Source organism: Sphaerodactylus townsendi, linkage group LG05 (genome assembly GCF_021028975.2).
Source record: "Sphaerodactylus townsendi isolate TG3544 linkage group LG05, MPM_Stown_v2.3, whole genome shotgun sequence".
Taxonomy (NCBI): Eukaryota; Metazoa; Chordata; class Lepidosauria; order Squamata; family Sphaerodactylidae; genus Sphaerodactylus; species Sphaerodactylus townsendi.
This window is the reverse complement of record NC_059429.1, coordinates 43,853,110-43,870,069: the sequence shown is the minus strand read 5'-3', so window position 1 is coordinate 43,870,069 and position 16,960 is coordinate 43,853,110. Positions and strand designations below refer to the sequence as shown.

Sequence of the window (16,960 nt, the reverse complement as noted above, 5' to 3'; positions counted from 1 at the left end):
AACCTTAGTCAGTGCTGCTTAATCCAAACCCTTATGAGCTCAGGCCAAACTGGGCTATTCAGGCTACCAGTAGGTCCTGACTGTTGTACAATTTATGTTGTGAAAGACTTTTCACTCAGACTTGTAGAACCTAGTTGTCATCAAAATCTATTACGAGAATGATAATTAATCATTAAAGCCTACCTACATAATCAAAGCATGTGGTAACCTGTCTGTATCATACCACATCAGAACACAGACAAGGGATATCACTGTTAAATGTTGCATGAATTAAAATGTAGAAAACATGCAGGTCCCTGAAGGCAAAGTCTATGCCACACTACCTCTAAACACACGTACATTTTTGGCATGGGAAAACTATTCAGTTATGTACCATTCCTCTTCATCCTATATTCTGAAGTTGTACCATGCTAGGAAGATTATAATATGTGCTTTTTACTTTTTGAAACACATAGGCGAAAGGAGGACATACTATCACTCCTCTACTTTAGTTAAAATGAGAACATCTGTTTCATTAAAAAATTATTTCCTTTTCCTCCATAACAAAGTGGCAATGGCCTAGTTACTAGAGGAGTGAGACTTCGCAGTAAGCACTTTGTATGTAATATATCTTCCACGTGGAAAAACTGCATTATCCAGCAGTAAATAATCCTTCTATGAGCTTTACATGCCTATGCAGCTATTAAGACTTTCTTTCAAAAGAGTGTTGCAGACACATTTGATATCAAGCATATAAAAACAGCTGCAAACGTTTCTGTTTCCCTGGAGATGCTAGTTTTGTGGAAGGCTGAGCATTACCACAGCAACCAAACTACAAAAAACAGACCATGGGCTCGTGCCCCATTCTTCTGGCAAAGCAATTTATATTACAGGAACAGTCTAGGGCACGAATACTGAAAAATGATCAAAGTAAAAAAGGCTGCTGAAGAATCGTTTTATTTTACTGTCTTGAAGAGCTCAGATCACATGCTCACAATGTTGTTATGAAAATCAATGCCCAAAGTTCTGTAATGCTGAACCAACCACTCTGGTGTGAAGAACTGCAGATTAATTCACAGCACATTTTTCCAAAACATCCATTACAAATTTGTGCTAATAAACCAGAGCACAAATATATCCAATTACAGTGCCCATATTGAGGCAGCTGTTCAGAAAAGCATGAGAGAAAATAAGACTTTGAAGCCCAAGAAAGGACCTTCAAGTCACAAAAGTTGAACATTATATTTCCAAGAAGCATTTACAAAACTGCAGTTGTTCAGATGAAAAAAAAAGTTTAAGTCCACTGCAGTAATCTATGAGGTATATTACACCACTTCAAGTTTTCTTATTCTTTCATTGTCAAGTATTGGTAATTACATATCTCTTCATGACAGTGCTGCTACACCCCATCCACTTTTGACATGATTTAAGAATAGTCCCTCTCACTGCAACACGTGGGCTGCCATTGCCACAGCAACTCTACGCACATCAGTCTCACCACTTTGTAAGAGCGCAAGTTTGTTCTAAGAAGCTGGGTTTGGGCTTGAGACCTTCAGCTGCTGATCCCTTAAATGTACTACTTGATGGCTGAAATAGCTGAATGACCTACTCCAGGGATCTGTGACCTAGCTTTGGTATTTTTTACAAAATTAATTACATTTGTAATATAATAAATGCGACCGTCCTTATGTGGAAAAAATAGTATTTGCACTTAATCTTTAATAAATGATTTATTGGAGAAAAAAACAAATGATTAACAGTTTACTGAATATACAGACATTAGAACTGCAAATTACAAACATCCTAATGATACAAGGCTGATAACTTATCTCTCTTCTTTCCCATGAAAAGTGAAAAAGACAACTTGACACAAGCACTCATTTCTTCCACACAAATTCTCCCCACTTAATAGTAATGTAAATTTCTATTTGAACAAATAAGGAAATGTCAAACAGCTAAAGTTGTGGGCCAATGTAAATTTGTGAATAACCCTGAAATCTAAAAATGGATTCACACAGCCATTTTGGGTTGGTAAGACGTGGACAGAACGTATATTCATTCCCTCTTCTGGGCTCATACTGCAAGGGATCACATTGTGAGTGGTCATCTGACTGCTTAAGCAGACTTAGGTCATAGTTAGGGTTGCTGGATCTGGGTTAGGAAATACCTGGAGATTTGGGGGATGGAGTCTGAGGAGGGTGGGGTTTGGGGAAGGGTGGCCATTCAGTGGGGTGTAATGCCATCTTCCAAAGCAGCCATTTTCTCCACATGAACTGATCTCTGTCTCCTGGAGATCAGTTGTATTCTGTGTTCATCTTCCAAACCAGGATTACAAATGAGTAAAAGTCATCATTTGTCAGTTGGATGCAAACTGTGGTTTGTGTCAAACCAGAAGTCATTAATTGACTTCCTATGAATGAGGGGAGGAGGGTTTTTCAACCACACATAGTTTTTATATCACAGCAAGCCATGATTTTATGTTTTAGACTTTGGACTTGTCTCACAAGAGGGGGACTTGTAGTGAATTTTGAACATTTTAAATGCAAAGCTACTCCCTGCTGAGTCTGTAGCTGGGGACTCTTGACTTCTGCCCAAAGTCCAGCCCTGAAGATATCACTGGATATTTTCTAACAGTACAATCCTCAATACTGCACCACTGAAAGTCTTAAAAGGAGTATAACTCTGTTTAGGATTCCAGTGTAGGTTACTAGTGGAACCAAGTAATTATTATGGTCTTATCTGGATGTCTTTGTAGGAAAAATTCAACTATGGACAATGACAGCTTGTTAGCCAGTGGATGATTACCTCTTCTGACCTCTTAAGTCTTATCAAAAGGAACCATTTACCACATGATTAAACATTTAATTGCAAAAGAAAACATTTATCAAAGCAAACCAAACAGTTTGAACATTCTGAATTTCTATTAATATTTCATTCCTCAAAGAACTGATGTCTTGACATGTGTGCAATTTACTTTTCAGACCTTGAAGGCTGTTGCCTTATAAAACACACATACACACACAAACAAGATCATCAAGGACAACTAAAAGTCCAACAGCTCTTGGACCCAAATTTATTCACAGCATTCTAAATGTAGACATAATCATACAGAGGAACATAGAAAACTATTACGGACAATTTTTGAGTTGTTAAACTGCAACCAATTAAATAAAAAATACTATTCATTTTTGAAAGCAAAACATTTTTTACTGTTTTCAAGAAATCTTCAGAACCAAAATGGCTTCAAACAAATACATACTACCATTTATTACAAACCACTGAAAAATGGAACTTTAAAGCTTTGGTTAGTTATCTACCAATTAAATGTTGAACCCATAACCAATATGGACAGATCACCAAACTGCATCAACTGCTCTGCATCAATGGCTTTGAAACACCCCATCCTCGAGGAGCCTTTTTATATGGATCTGTTGCTGAAGAACCCCTAAACATCTGCAATGCAGAAAATTATACATCAGGTTTTAGGATGTCTTTTCAGTTCATGAAAGGCACCGCCTAGGCCTGCTGTCCCTGACCACTGATTTATGTGAACTGACCATGAGCTCAGCAATTTTCAATGTGGTGCCCAGGTCAGTGTGATGTCTGGTACCATAAATGCCAAATAAAGGTTGTTGTTGTTGATGATGATGTCTGGTACCATCCTGCCACCCTGCTTCCAGTCCCTTTCCCACCTCTTCCTTAACCTTTTGTATTATTCTATTTACTTTTTCCTGTCCAATTGTTTCATGGCAACTGAAGGCCAGAAGACTTTTGGGGAAGATGGTGCACCATTAATCATCTCCTCACTAAGGAAAACTGGTAAGCCTCCAAGAAAATCAAGAGATTCTACAGGTACAGCTTGAAATGAAATAGTCACACACTTGTCATGGTTGTGCCATTCTGAATTTAACAATAAAGCAAAGCTAGTCTTTCAGGCTTGTTTTTACTTCACATTAAAATCTGGGGACATTTGAGGCTCCTATGAAGTAAGAGACTGAGGGAACTGGCACAGGGTATGTATGCTATATGCAAACTTTGCCACACAACACTGCCAATGTTTTAGACCCCTGTCTGCCTTCCAATTCTGAGCACCTGCTGTGCTAAGACTGTCATTTATAGTAAGTTATGCCAAATTATACAGGGTTTTAGAATAGCACATTCATCTTATACCGGGCATACTGGAACTAATTTTGTCTGGGATAACAAGGCTATGTGTATTATATACAAGTAGTAAGAGCGGTGGGTTGGAAATGCCAAATCCGGTACCAAGGAAACTACATTCTGTATTTGCTGTAATGCAAAGTTACAGCTGTACAAACTAACAACCTCCATCAGTGGCTCTAAAACTGTGGTGCAAAGAGTCTGCTTTGATGTTAAAATCTTCATGGACTCCCAAACACTTCTTTCTTCCTACTCTGGTTCCTACCACATGGTGGACAGCCCCATTCAAAGAGTGTGGCAAGCTATGTATGCCTCTGTCGGCTGATATCCTCAGAACAAGCCACAAGAATTACACTTTTAATGGGTTAGTTTTGTCTACACATGGCCTACAACGCCAGGTCACCGAGTCACAATTCAGAAGGCCTTGGCACAAATTCTAATTGATCACAATTAATTACAGGATATCAAAATCCCTCAATAGAGCCCATGATTGTACAAACATTGACCTAGGGATTCTTTTCTTGACCATCAAGTCACAGCCTACTTATGGAACCTCCATAGGGTTTTCAAGACAAGAGCTATTCGGAGGTGGTTTGCTGTTGCTTGCCTCTGCATAGAGACCCTGGTATTCCTTGATTGTCTCCCATCCAAATATTGATCAGGGTTGACCTTGCTTAGCTTTTGAGATCTAATCAGGCTAGCTGGGGCTATTTAGGTCAGGGCCAGTTATGACAGGTTCAATGAATAAGCAGATTCAATGAATAGTCAGCTAAAAGCGGTCAGCCTTCCGTGGGATTCTGACCATATTTGAAAACATGTAACACCACTGAGTGTAGGTAAGAAAATGTAGTTTTACTCTGGAAGGATCACTTGTCCTCAGCAACCACAAAGCGTGTAAATGGAACATACTGTAACATGATGTTTAGAGTTTATTTTGAGATCACCAAATTCAGTTGTTTTCTTGTCTTAACGCAGATATGGATTTAAGAGCTTTCAAAAAATAAAATACCATCAACTGCAAATTCTTTTCGATTTACAAAACGATGAAATAAAATCCAAAGGAATCCATCTCAGCAGAGGGTTGTCAATAGGATTCCAAAACAATGGAAAGCATCCTTGGGAGGCAGAAACAGACAGTTGCTCATTAAATAGAAAACATTTGCTTGCTTTAATTCTATTTAAAGTCACAAGGCCAACTTATGCCAACTACCCCACAGAGATCAAGAGCCCGCTCTCTCAAGAGCTACAGCATGAAGCCTGGGTATTTTATTTTTGCAAAGCTTGTACTACAAAACCTGACATTTAAAAGATAAACACTGTCTTAGGACAGAACTATACAGAATTGTGACTATCCTGGTCTACAATATATCGACTAACTGCCTTGTCGTTTTAGTATTCTATATTTTATACGCTCCAACTATGATCTGCATCACCATTAGATTTGGATACGTCATCTTACTGGGCTAGTCCTTCTATTCTCATAAAAGAGACCAATCTATGGGCCCTTTAATATTCTGGGAAAATCCGGGGGGGGGGGGGGTCTGGTGCCCTGGATGGTCATTGGCTGTCAGAAGCAAATGCACCACAGCAGCTCTTAGCTCCACTTGTTTCATTACAGTCCACCCCAATCAAGAATCTGGGAAGCACTTAACAGAGGCAAAGACAATCCCTAAAGGATGCCTAGCCTGGTTCAAATACAGATGAATTGCCCTTCTTAACAGAATATTTTTCTCCATATGAGTTTCAACTTTCTGTTCTTTAAATAGATTTATAGCACTCATGGCACAAATGAAAGCAGAAGTAATCCCATCAGAGCACTGACAGAATGCTGATATCCTCTTAAGAATTAGTTGTTCAAGCTGGATGTTAGGTAGGTAAATTCCCTTTCCACCCTTAGAATAACTAAAAGATCTGGCCTATACATGTAGCAGGATGAGGGTCAAAAATAGTAGAATGGAATATACCACTTCAGATTGCCAACAGTAGATCCTGAATGTTAATCTAGGTCAGGGGTCAGAAACCTTTACCACCCAAAGAGCCATTTGGACCCGTTTTCCACAGCCCCGAAGATCTACAGAGCTGCCTCCGGTTCGGCCCCTCCACTCACCTTTCCTTCCAGCACTGGGAGGCAGAGGCGTCGGGCAGGGAAACCCCCTCTGCAAGACGGAGAAGGCAGTCACCTGCGATGTGGGGCACAGGGGGGATGGCGTCTGCAGCCTGCCCAGTGCCACTGCCTCTCGTGCTGCAGGAGGCAGTGGAAACCCCCTCTGCCCAATGGAGCAGGCAGGCAGTACCAATTTTTTTAACAAGATCCAAGAATCCAAACCATTCAACAGCCCAAATGTGACCAACAGCTGGACAAAACTGGTATAAGTGAGCCAAATGGCAGGGCTGAAGCACTCTAGGTAGATTTGTACAGTTTAAAAGTTCCCCAGCACCTCTCCTATCACCAAGAAGAATGAACCAACCTGTCTCTACTCTTACATTAATGGCTAGCAGAAATCTTACAATGCAATCCTAAATAGGTCTTCTTAGAATCTAAGGCCCTTTCTGCACGGGCCAATAACAGCGCCCTAGGGAAGGCAAAAACGCTGTCCCTAGGGAGCTGTTCGCATGGGGGGCGCAGCTGCATCGCAGCCGCGCCGCCCTCACTCCCCCCCAGTGGCACGAAGCTGCTGTTTCCAAACCTCGCTCCCCGAGCGAGGTTTTCTGGAAACAGCAGCTTCCAGCCACTGCTGTGCGAACGGCAGCGGCTGGAAGGCACCACCCCCCCCTTCCCAAACGACTTACCTTCCCTGTGACCTTCTGGTGCATCACCCAAGCCTGGGGACATGCCCCCCTGCCCTGTGACTCCAGAGCTGTCGCGCAGGGCAGGGGGCGTATCCCCTGGCCTGGGCGACACACCGGAAGGTCGCAGGGAAGGTACGTTGTTCAGGCGATGGGGCAGAGCTGGCCCGTCTTCCCTGCCTTAACGGTCCTGCAAACAGTCCGGGGGGGGGGGGTGTCGGTGTTGTATACGCCGACACACACCCCAGCGTGGCCGTGCGGAAACGGCCTTACTGAAGTTTACTCTATGGGGATTTCTCACAGCAACTTGTACTTAGAATTACACTATTACTATGTTGCCACAAATCAAATAGCAACACTGATAAAAAGGACCATGGTTGAACCGAATCCAACCATGCTATACATTCCCCCCCCCCATAAATTAACAAGAAGTTTAATCTGATAAAAATCTAAAATGCTTAAGATCATTATTTTAACTACCATCATATACCTTGGCAAGGTACTTAAGAGTTTTCAACAGTCTTATTACAGATCAGAGGAATTTTAACTACGATTCCACAGAAGAGTATCTGCATTCATGTAAAATTAAAGGTCAGTTCAGTCCACAGATTGCACATTTCTCCAGCTGTGTATGAAAGAGGTAGATCACTTTACAGGTGCATTTCAGAAGAGGGAAAAACATTACCCTGGTCAAATGCAGGAAATGTCAAATTTAGAATGGAAAGTTACTTTGGAAATGTAAAACAAAGCCCCCCCCCCCCCCCCGGCCGCCCTTCCTAGAGGTAGTATGAAAAAAGCAAGTATATGAGTCACAGGGGACTGAAAAAAATTGAGCTTTACAACTGGGCTTGGGGAGGTATGTCTGTGTTAAAGCGTTACAGAATGACAAGAAATGTGGTAGATGTTAGGATTTTTTAAAAGTTATGTAATATTGGAGTCCTTCAAGTGGTTTTGGCCTCCCTCCTTACATTTTAGTGAGTAAAAATCAAGTTTGAGTTATTGAGATTTATAATATTAAAGTACATCTAGCTGCTAACCTACATATATATCCAGTATCACAACCAGATTTCTAATTATTTGTGCATAAATGCATAACTAGCCATCACTGCATAGTTACTCAGCATCTTCTCTATATGTTTTTCACATATCTTATTTGTAGATACCTCTCCATAATGGCTCCAGGGTTTCAAAACAAGTTAGCAAATGCTAGACAAATTGATTGCTAAAACTGCACTGGCCCTTCCTTCTTTTGTTCCCTCTTTCTCTGTGTTTGGATATGATCTCTGATTCTGTCAAGTTATCTGTGAGAAAAGATACTAGCTCCTCTTACATAATTTCTACCTTCTTTCAAAATAATCTTTGAAAGAATTTGCTCTTATCGCTTAAAGAAAGAAACTCTAAAGTTTCTGCCGGACATGAAGCTCTAAACAAACAGATTTCTGGCTGACATACAGCTTCCTCTGAACGTTCTGGTGGGTAAAAGTGACAAGGGTTCCAAGCTTAAAGACCAATAATTTTTTAGCCGACTTCGAAAATAACCCTGGAGAGACTTCAGTCCAGAGTAAACAAGATAAACACATGAAACACAACAGGCTTCTCTGGGTGTGGGGAATTTTGCAGCTTACTCACTGGGTAGAAAGAACCACACGAAGTAGTTTTAAAAATAGAAATATAGCAAAAATCAAGGAAATCAATTGGCAAGCACATTAGCAATTGAATCAAAGTTCCACATATTGCTGTATTCAGCACATTGTGATAAAACTCTTCTCAGGGATCTCCCAAGGCCTGATCCTCGGGTGCTGACCTGCCCCAATCAGCCAACAGAGAGGGTGGATCTTCAGAAACAGCCCAGTGCCGAACTGCAGAGGGTGGGAATTAGTGGAAATTGGTGTAACCTTATATCAAAACAACAACAACAACAACAACAAATACTAGGTATGGTTAACAACGTAAAAATCAGTTGTGCTCTGGAATGAGATTGGGGAAATCATTTTTATCCACTGTACAAGTTAATGAAAGACCAGCAGCTTCCTAACTCATTCATCATAGTAACCTCATCCCTTTTGCAAATCAACTGGGTTAAATAGCATTATGGTAAGCCTCAATATGTTCTTTTCCCTTCAATATATTGGGTTTAGAAAGGAGCGTGGGTAAATACACTTGTTTTCTAGTTAATTTATACAAAGGCCATGAAATTAACATGATTTACCGTGCAATCCTAGCAAGTCTATTCAGAATCCTACTGAGGTCTATTTAATGACAGTTACTCCCAGGATAGTGTTTTAAGGATTGACTGTTAGTTGACTATCAATGGGCAGCTGCTATTAAACTGAATTTAGAGCCATGTGGAAGATGCTGTTGCAATCATTCTGCTTGTAGGCCATTCTGCTTGCACAGGTACCAGAGGTGGCACTCAGAGCCTTTTCTGTGGGCACGCTCACACAGAGTTCATCATGGGGGGGGGCCGAAAATCCCCCCCCAACACACACATCTAGGCTGGCCTGGACCGCTGGGCACGACGTGTAGGTAACCCTGTTAAGTGCTGTTAAACCCCACTGATTTTCATGGGAAGAACTAAAGTGCAATCCTTTACCTGGGAGTAAGCTCAGTTGCTGGCAATGGGACTTGCTTCTAAACCCTCCTAGGGTCGTGATTCACCCATTCAAAGCATTGCACGGTTGCTTCAATGCAAAGCCACCAACTACCGCCAAGCTTACTCCTGAGTAATGCGTGCCTTGGAGCCAACCATTTTTTCTAAACTAAAACCTCAGTATTCAGGTTAAATTGCCGTGTCGGCACTTTGCGATAAATAAGTGGGTTTTGGGTTGCAATACGGGCACTCGGTCTCGAAAAGGTTCACCATCACTGGCCGTTTCCCCACTTTTAAAAATGACGTCGGTTTCATCTGGAGTGGACCTTTTCAGCTTGAGGATTGTGTTCCCTGGCTTTCCCACTGCCCCGTGCTCTGCGCGGGGTCATCAAAAGGCGCCGTTTTCAGCAGCGCCAGAAATGACACGCGCTGAGGGGGCGCGAGAGCAGCAGAGTCGGGGCGGCTGCGTTGTCGTCGCCCCTGTACTGGGGAGTGCCGCTGGACCCCATGCTACTTGGCAAGAGTAGCGCGCAGCAAACGGTGAGTGGGGAAAGGCCCACTATTGTAGGCTTACCAGAGACAACTGGTTGGCCACTATGTGAACAGAATGCTAGATCTGATTGGCCGTCAGTCTGCCCTAGCATGGCATGTGATTAGGCCATTACGGTAGCCTAGCATGGAGGATATTGTCTAATCATTCTTTCTGGAATCAGCACTTATCCAAACTTACCATTTTAGGCAAGCTCACTGATTTTAATGTGGCTGTTTTAATAAGAGTCTATAAGAAGAAGAAGAGTTGGATTTATATGGTGGGAACAGCTTATTCAACGATCTGCATTTTAGTATTTGACAAAACCTATCTTTAGCCCCTCTTGTTTTTGTTGGTTACCATCTTTACTTTCTCTCAAAAACTCATATCTTTTTTCCTCCAAAGCAATAATTTTGAAAAATTTTGGCATAACTATTTCCCCTATTATGCTAAAACACTTTTCTCAGTTATGATGGATATTCTGCCGTCTGCTGTTCATGCAGATAAGCTGCTATGGATAGCTTTTTCCATCAGACCCAGATATGAATAGCCATTTGACATAATTGAAATGGCTAAAGATACCAAGAAGCTCTGAGTTTTTATTTCATTGAGCTTTCCTATATCACAGGCTGGAAGTTCACTCCTTCAGAACTGGAAGAAAACAGGGGTACTCACTACTGTGGTGTCCTGTTAATTCTGCTTTCATGGTCAGGCTCTACTCAAATCACCACCATCTTCCTTTTCCACATAAGATGACTAGCTTTTTTAATACAAAGAAACTGTTTAATGAAGCTGATTTATGAACAGTTGAATTGCAGGGAGAATTCCAAGTGTTTTTTAGTTCTGTGACAGGAATATGGAAGCGTACCTCTTTAACTGCTATTTCCTGTGCCATCCCATTTCAGCATGCTTTGGTATCATTTGAACAAAACTCAGAGAGTCTAAATTTCTTTTACATATAAGCCTAATACCCCATATAGATAAGCTATAGTCTCCCCTCGTACCTTCTTGAGACCAATTAAAATGTTGATAACATTAATGTCATACCTGTTCTACTTACTATTTACTAATTCCTAATTAACTACTCATTTAATATAACATAATGTGTAATGTTAGGACTGGAATATTTTTCTGTTAAATGAAATATGCCACAAGTGTGAACACCTAATGAACATAAGTCAAAACTGTAAAGTAACGTTACTAAAACTGTAAAATAAATACTATTTTTCTGCCAAGGCAGGGGACTTTACCCCATTTTTACCCTCTTCATTCCATGTCAAGGAACTCTTCTTCCCCATTTTAAAGACTACAGGACTTGCATTTTGGATGGCCCAAAATAATTCTGTACTGCTGCAAGAGTATTTCAGCACTTAAAACTAACAAATACCTGTTTCATTAGTTAAGAGAATGGGGACTGTTATACCCCTAAAGATGATTGCACATGCAATGGTAGCTGAAATGCCAATATTTTCAAACTACACACAAATGCTATTTTCTTTAACATTATCCATATGAGGCTAATGTTTTTTTTTTGGCTCTTGATTGTAAACTGCATTTGAATCTCTGGGCCTTTTAAACTTGACTTTTACTAACTAAAGATGTCTGTCTACAATTAAGGATGATTTAACAATACATCTACCCAAAAAGTATAAAGAACCCCTTCATCATTAATGTGTTCAGATCTAAGCTCTAATTATTCCTCTTGGGTGCCAAGTTTCACAGTTGGTTTGTTATCAATTTTCACAGTATTGCACTGCCTTTGTAAACATTATTTCAGTTATGATATATTTTCAAACCATTTTTAGCCTCAGTTTCTCAGTAATATTCAGTTGTCTGGGGATAAATAATTTTCATTAACTTTAGCAGGTTTTCTGAGCTTGAAACAAGATTAAAAAAGGACCCCCTCTGAGTGGTTACGCGTGAGATGTTTTTTGTTTGCTACACATTCTCAGAGAGTATTAAAAATGTAACCACAATATGTTGTATATTTATAAGAACTAGGCTAACTGTAATAGAATGTTTAATGCATGAGGCCTGTGAAAGATTTGCTGCAAGAAGGCACTTATTTACACTCCCTCTCAGCATGTAAGGCATATGTAATTTAGCAGAGACCATAATGTGACAAGTTTAAGGAGCAAAAAAACCCACACATCTCTAACATGCAGATGGGTGAAACTTATTTTTAATACCTACTACCTACACTGTGCCCTTGAGATCACTAAGGTCACATGCAACCCTTCTTTGACATATCTTTCAATGTCACCCACAATATGCAAGCAAGACAGAACAAAGAAAACATTTATTCTCCAAGCTCTTAAAAGAGTTGTGCAGTGAACATAGACATTTCTAAATGGAATGGAAGCAAACAATCCCTACGGATGAACCAATTCTACTTTCAATGTGAGGTGATGGAGACCATGACTCCCGTTGACACAACTGGGCACTAAGCCTCAAATTTTACAATGAGTCTAAAGATAACCTTTGCTCCACTTTGTTTTCCAACTTCTAACCTGTAAGCAAAAAACTTGATGTAAGCCATTTGTTTATACGCGTATGCTCTCCAGTGTCGCCAGCAAGCCTCTCTCGTTTCCTGTTCATTTTCTCAGCAGCTATCTCCAAAGGCTATAACCACTCGCCTTTTTGAAGGATACGGGAAACAAATGAGAGATTGCGGATGTTGAACATGCTGCACAACAGTACACAAGAGGCTGCTAGATAACACTCTGAAAAACACAGGAAAGACCAATTTGGAAAACTTTTCTTGGAAAAGAATCTGCTTAGGTGAGCCTATGAAGCAAGGCAAGTTGCCTTGTGCTTGAACCCAGCCAGTGATTTAGAGCTGAATATTCACAAAAATCTATCTCTTGCAGAAGGAAAAATGAAATCAGAATTTATTTCTATAGTCTGTATATTTCTCCAACCATGTAAAGATCTGGAATAGTAGTCAGCAAATGCAGTAAGAGTCAATACCACTGCATTATCTGAGAGCACCCTGGGCTCCAGCAAAATGACAGGCACACCTAAGCATACCCAATTCTCTCCCACTGGAGTGGCCCTGGTGTTAATGTGCTTTGTAAAAGGAACCAGAAATTAATCTTGCTCACTGCTGATGTTGCCTTTTCAATGTATGCTAAAATTCATATTTCACTGACTTGTCCAAATGAGGTCTTCAGCAGTGGTTTAAATTATTTTTTCAATTGTAAGGGAGGGGTGAGGAGGCCAGGGAGGAAGTTGGTGTCTAGATACTGGTAGACCTGGGGAATCAAACCACCAGGAGTGACAAGAATACCCCCAGCTCCCCTTTTGAGGATTTGCAGCACAAAGGACTGGAGTAGGGGCAGGGAGGCCCCCCAATGACAGCACCTACCGAAGGGTGTGTGTGCTCACATGGGGTTTGTTCCTTTCCCAGTAGCCAAGATTCTTAACAAGGATTGTGTCTATATTTGTGTAGTCAAGTTCCTCTACAGCACCACAGAGACATCCATGTAACAACATGATATCCTAATTTGAGAGATGGTACTGAGAAAGTTCTCCATACTAAGCCCACAATGTTAAACACACTTAGAAGTGACAGGATATATTGTGATGAACTCCAGACTAGGATCAAAGCTACTTGAATGGATTGCTGAGTACCCTGCTCTGTCTCCCTCTCTGTCTCTGCATTTTCAAATTCTTACATTCAGATAATAACACAGTACTTCTTCAAGGAGTATTTTTAGAGCTCAAATGCTAGCATGTCATGAATTGTTTTCTCTTGCTCTCTTAACTGTCAGCCTACTTTGATCAGTTTTCACAATACTATGCAAGTTAACAGCAAGACATTTCTTTTTCTCCTCATTTGTGTTGCATCTTTTCAGAGCAACCAGAACAAATGTTCTTCGAGCCCATCAATGTGAAATTTGAATTAATAAGTCACTTACACAGTGCTCAAGAACTATAGAAATCAGCAGCATTTGCTATCAGAACTACATTCCACATCAGTTAAGAACTGAAGGCACATTACCAGGGCTAAAGGAAAATAAACTTAATAGTGGCAGTGGCAAATCTCCAAAAATACTGAAGATAATTTACAACACATTTTCCTTACACAGGCTTTGCGGAAAGCATGGCCCTCCCTCCAATTAAAATTTCTGTTCTTTATTCTCCTTTCTTCTTTCATATTTAAAATACAATTAAACATATTAGAAATGAGCCAATTGTTCTGTAAATCTGAAGAGCTGGAAGATGATGCCAAAGATATTTGGACGATTCAGGCTAAGAAATTAGCTGAATACTACATTCAAATGTGTGTAACACACCATGGAAGGGATGGAACTTAGAACAGAGAGGGTACCTTTTCCCCTGTTTATTATTTTTACAGTCCAAATTACATTTTCCTCCTGAAGTTAGTCACATGCCTGCAAGGATTAGTGTGTGAATGTAATTCCACAGAGGAAGTTATGGGAAATTTGGAAAAGAGAAATGACAAGCAACTTAAGAGCTAAGCTCATCTCTAAGTCCTCACACTCAAAGAACCTTCTCATTTAAAAAACAAAAAAATGGGCATACTTATTCTCTAGGACTCAGCACCACCATTTTGGTTCTTACTTCAGACTAAGCCCGGTTTAGTGAAATATAGTGTGCCTTTGAAAGGTTCATTCCAAAATCCCTCCCACTTACCCCCAGTACCTACCAGATAACTATGGAGGTAAAATTGCCTGAAGCTCTCCCACACCCCACAAAGTTCAACCAACCCTATAAGCCACACTAGAGTTTCTCCTTTACCTCTCTTTCATGGTGGCCAATGCCTTCTTCGGGACTTCGCAGATTGAGAACATGGACTTCCTGTGGTAACCCAGCAGTTCCTTGACTTGCACAGCCAGATAAGACTGTAAAACTCTCCAGCAAGGCTTGGACGGGGTGGGAGCTGTTGACAGGTGACAAGACGCACTCATTCACAGGCACAGGACCTGCAGAATAAATGAGAAATAAGCATAATGGTGGGGGGTGTTATTAGCAAGCTAAATTTGGGCAGCAGCTTTAAACACCCAGAGGCTATTTGAAATTCTCTTTTTTGCCAAGAAGTTGCTGAAGATGCTATGACAATAATATACAATATAACATAATGACAGTTATGATAATGATGATGATAATCGGGAACAGGATCAAATATTAAAAATAAATAGATTCAGTCCTGGGAAAATAAAGTCTCATTTCCATCTCTTGAAATCAATAGAAAACTAAACTTAAATCTTATACCCCCAATGAGATGAACATTTCACCAATGTTAATGAAAATCACATAGGATTATTACTATAGGCTCATTTCTCTGACCTCTACCTCTGTGATACATTCTTCTAAATCATGCTACTTATTGTATTAGCTATCTCACTAATATGCATCTGTGTCACATTGGTTACCCCAAAACAGACAGCCTCACCAGTTATCCTTTGGACTTGGGATCAAAATATCAAAAATCAACTTTAGCTTGAAACTCTATGCTATGGATGATCACAGCAAATAGATTCCCACCTCCATATCTTTACCTGTGAAGCAGAGGCATAGCTAGGGAAAATGGTACGAAATCTGAGTTTTGCTCCCCCCCCCCCATATTTGTTTGTGTTTTTTGTATTTTTAGTGTTCTTTCAGTTTTAGGCCCGCAGGGGGCGCTGTTTTTAGGCTAGCAGCATCAAAATTTCAGGGTATCTTTAGGAGACTCTCCTGATGATACCAGCCAGGTTTGGTGAGGTTTGGTTCAGGGGGTCCAAAGTTATGGACTCTCAAAGGTGTAGCCCCCATCTCCTATTAGCTCCCATTGGAAACAATGGGGGATAGAGGCATCCCCTTTGGGAGTCCATAACTTTGGACCCCCTGAACCAAACTTCACCTAACTTGGGTGGTATCATCAGGAGAGTCCCCCGAAAACTCCCTGAAATTTTGGTGCTGCTAGCCTAAAACTGCACTCCCTGCAGGCCACAAACTGAAAAACACTAAAAATACAAAAAAACCCTGAAATTTTTGCTCCCCCACCCCGACGCGCGCCTGGTGCAACGCACACACCCCAGTCCCCTTGTAGCTACACCTCTGCTGTGAAGAGATAATGATTATGTCTCTACTCATGTGAAATAAAAATCACTCAGCATTCTGTGAAATACAAAGTAATAGTTCACCAGCCCAATTAAGGTGCTCTTAAGAAAGAGAGGAATGGGGTTGGGTGGGGTAGGGAGTGGAATCAAAACGTCTACATTGAGATGCTCTCAGTTCCTCTAATTACAAATCTGGGGGGGGAGGGGACAACACTAATGTTCCTACTACATTTGAATTGATCCTGCACCGATCAGCACTGCAAACACCACTCAGATAAACTGCCACAATCCTGCAGGCATTAATCACTGAACAAATAGGTATGTCTTTCTGCCTGGATTATTAGGTCCAACAACAGTTATCTAAACTGACAACAGACTTCTAGCTCCAAATACAGTATAAGCCCTTTCTAGTAATCTCTGCATTGTAGCAGCACTCTATTTGTCCTGTATCAAAGCAGCATGGTTGTTTAGCAAGACTGCCTGACAGCTGCAGCATGTGGAGGAGTTTACATATGAAGTACATCTGCAGGAAGCAAAAGCAAGGCAAATGTTTATGAAAAACAGTCCTCCTCCTCCATGTCTACACACAAGCGATAGCCCAGAGGTTTTGTATGTTTTTTTATCCTAGAGGTTACTGAAGAATGACTATGCTTTTAACTCCTACCCCACAAATGCCAAGTCAGAAAGTAATGCACAGAGTTGAATGCAAGTTAAAAGCAGAGAACATTCATCTTGCATATTTTTATTGCATCCTTCTTCCAGAAGTTCAGGAGACTATGCATGGCTTCCGCATTTTCCATATTATACTTACAATAATGCTGTGAGAAAGGTTAAGCAGAGAAAGAGCCT

At 40.8% G+C, this 16,960-nt stretch overlaps 1 protein-coding gene across 1 annotated transcript in view; it reads right to left on the bottom strand.

Moving 5' to 3' along the window:
* The window catches only part of TGFBR3 (transforming growth factor beta receptor 3), a 161,133-nt gene that overhangs the window by 82,996 nt on the left and 61,177 nt on the right, over positions 1 to 16,960 (bottom strand). Inside the window, exon 3 of the mRNA XM_048497042.1 lies at positions 14,811 to 14,995. Coding sequence (XP_048352999.1) covers positions 14,811 to 14,995 — 185 coding nt within the window. The remainder of the gene's footprint in view (positions 1 to 14,810; positions 14,996 to 16,960) is intronic.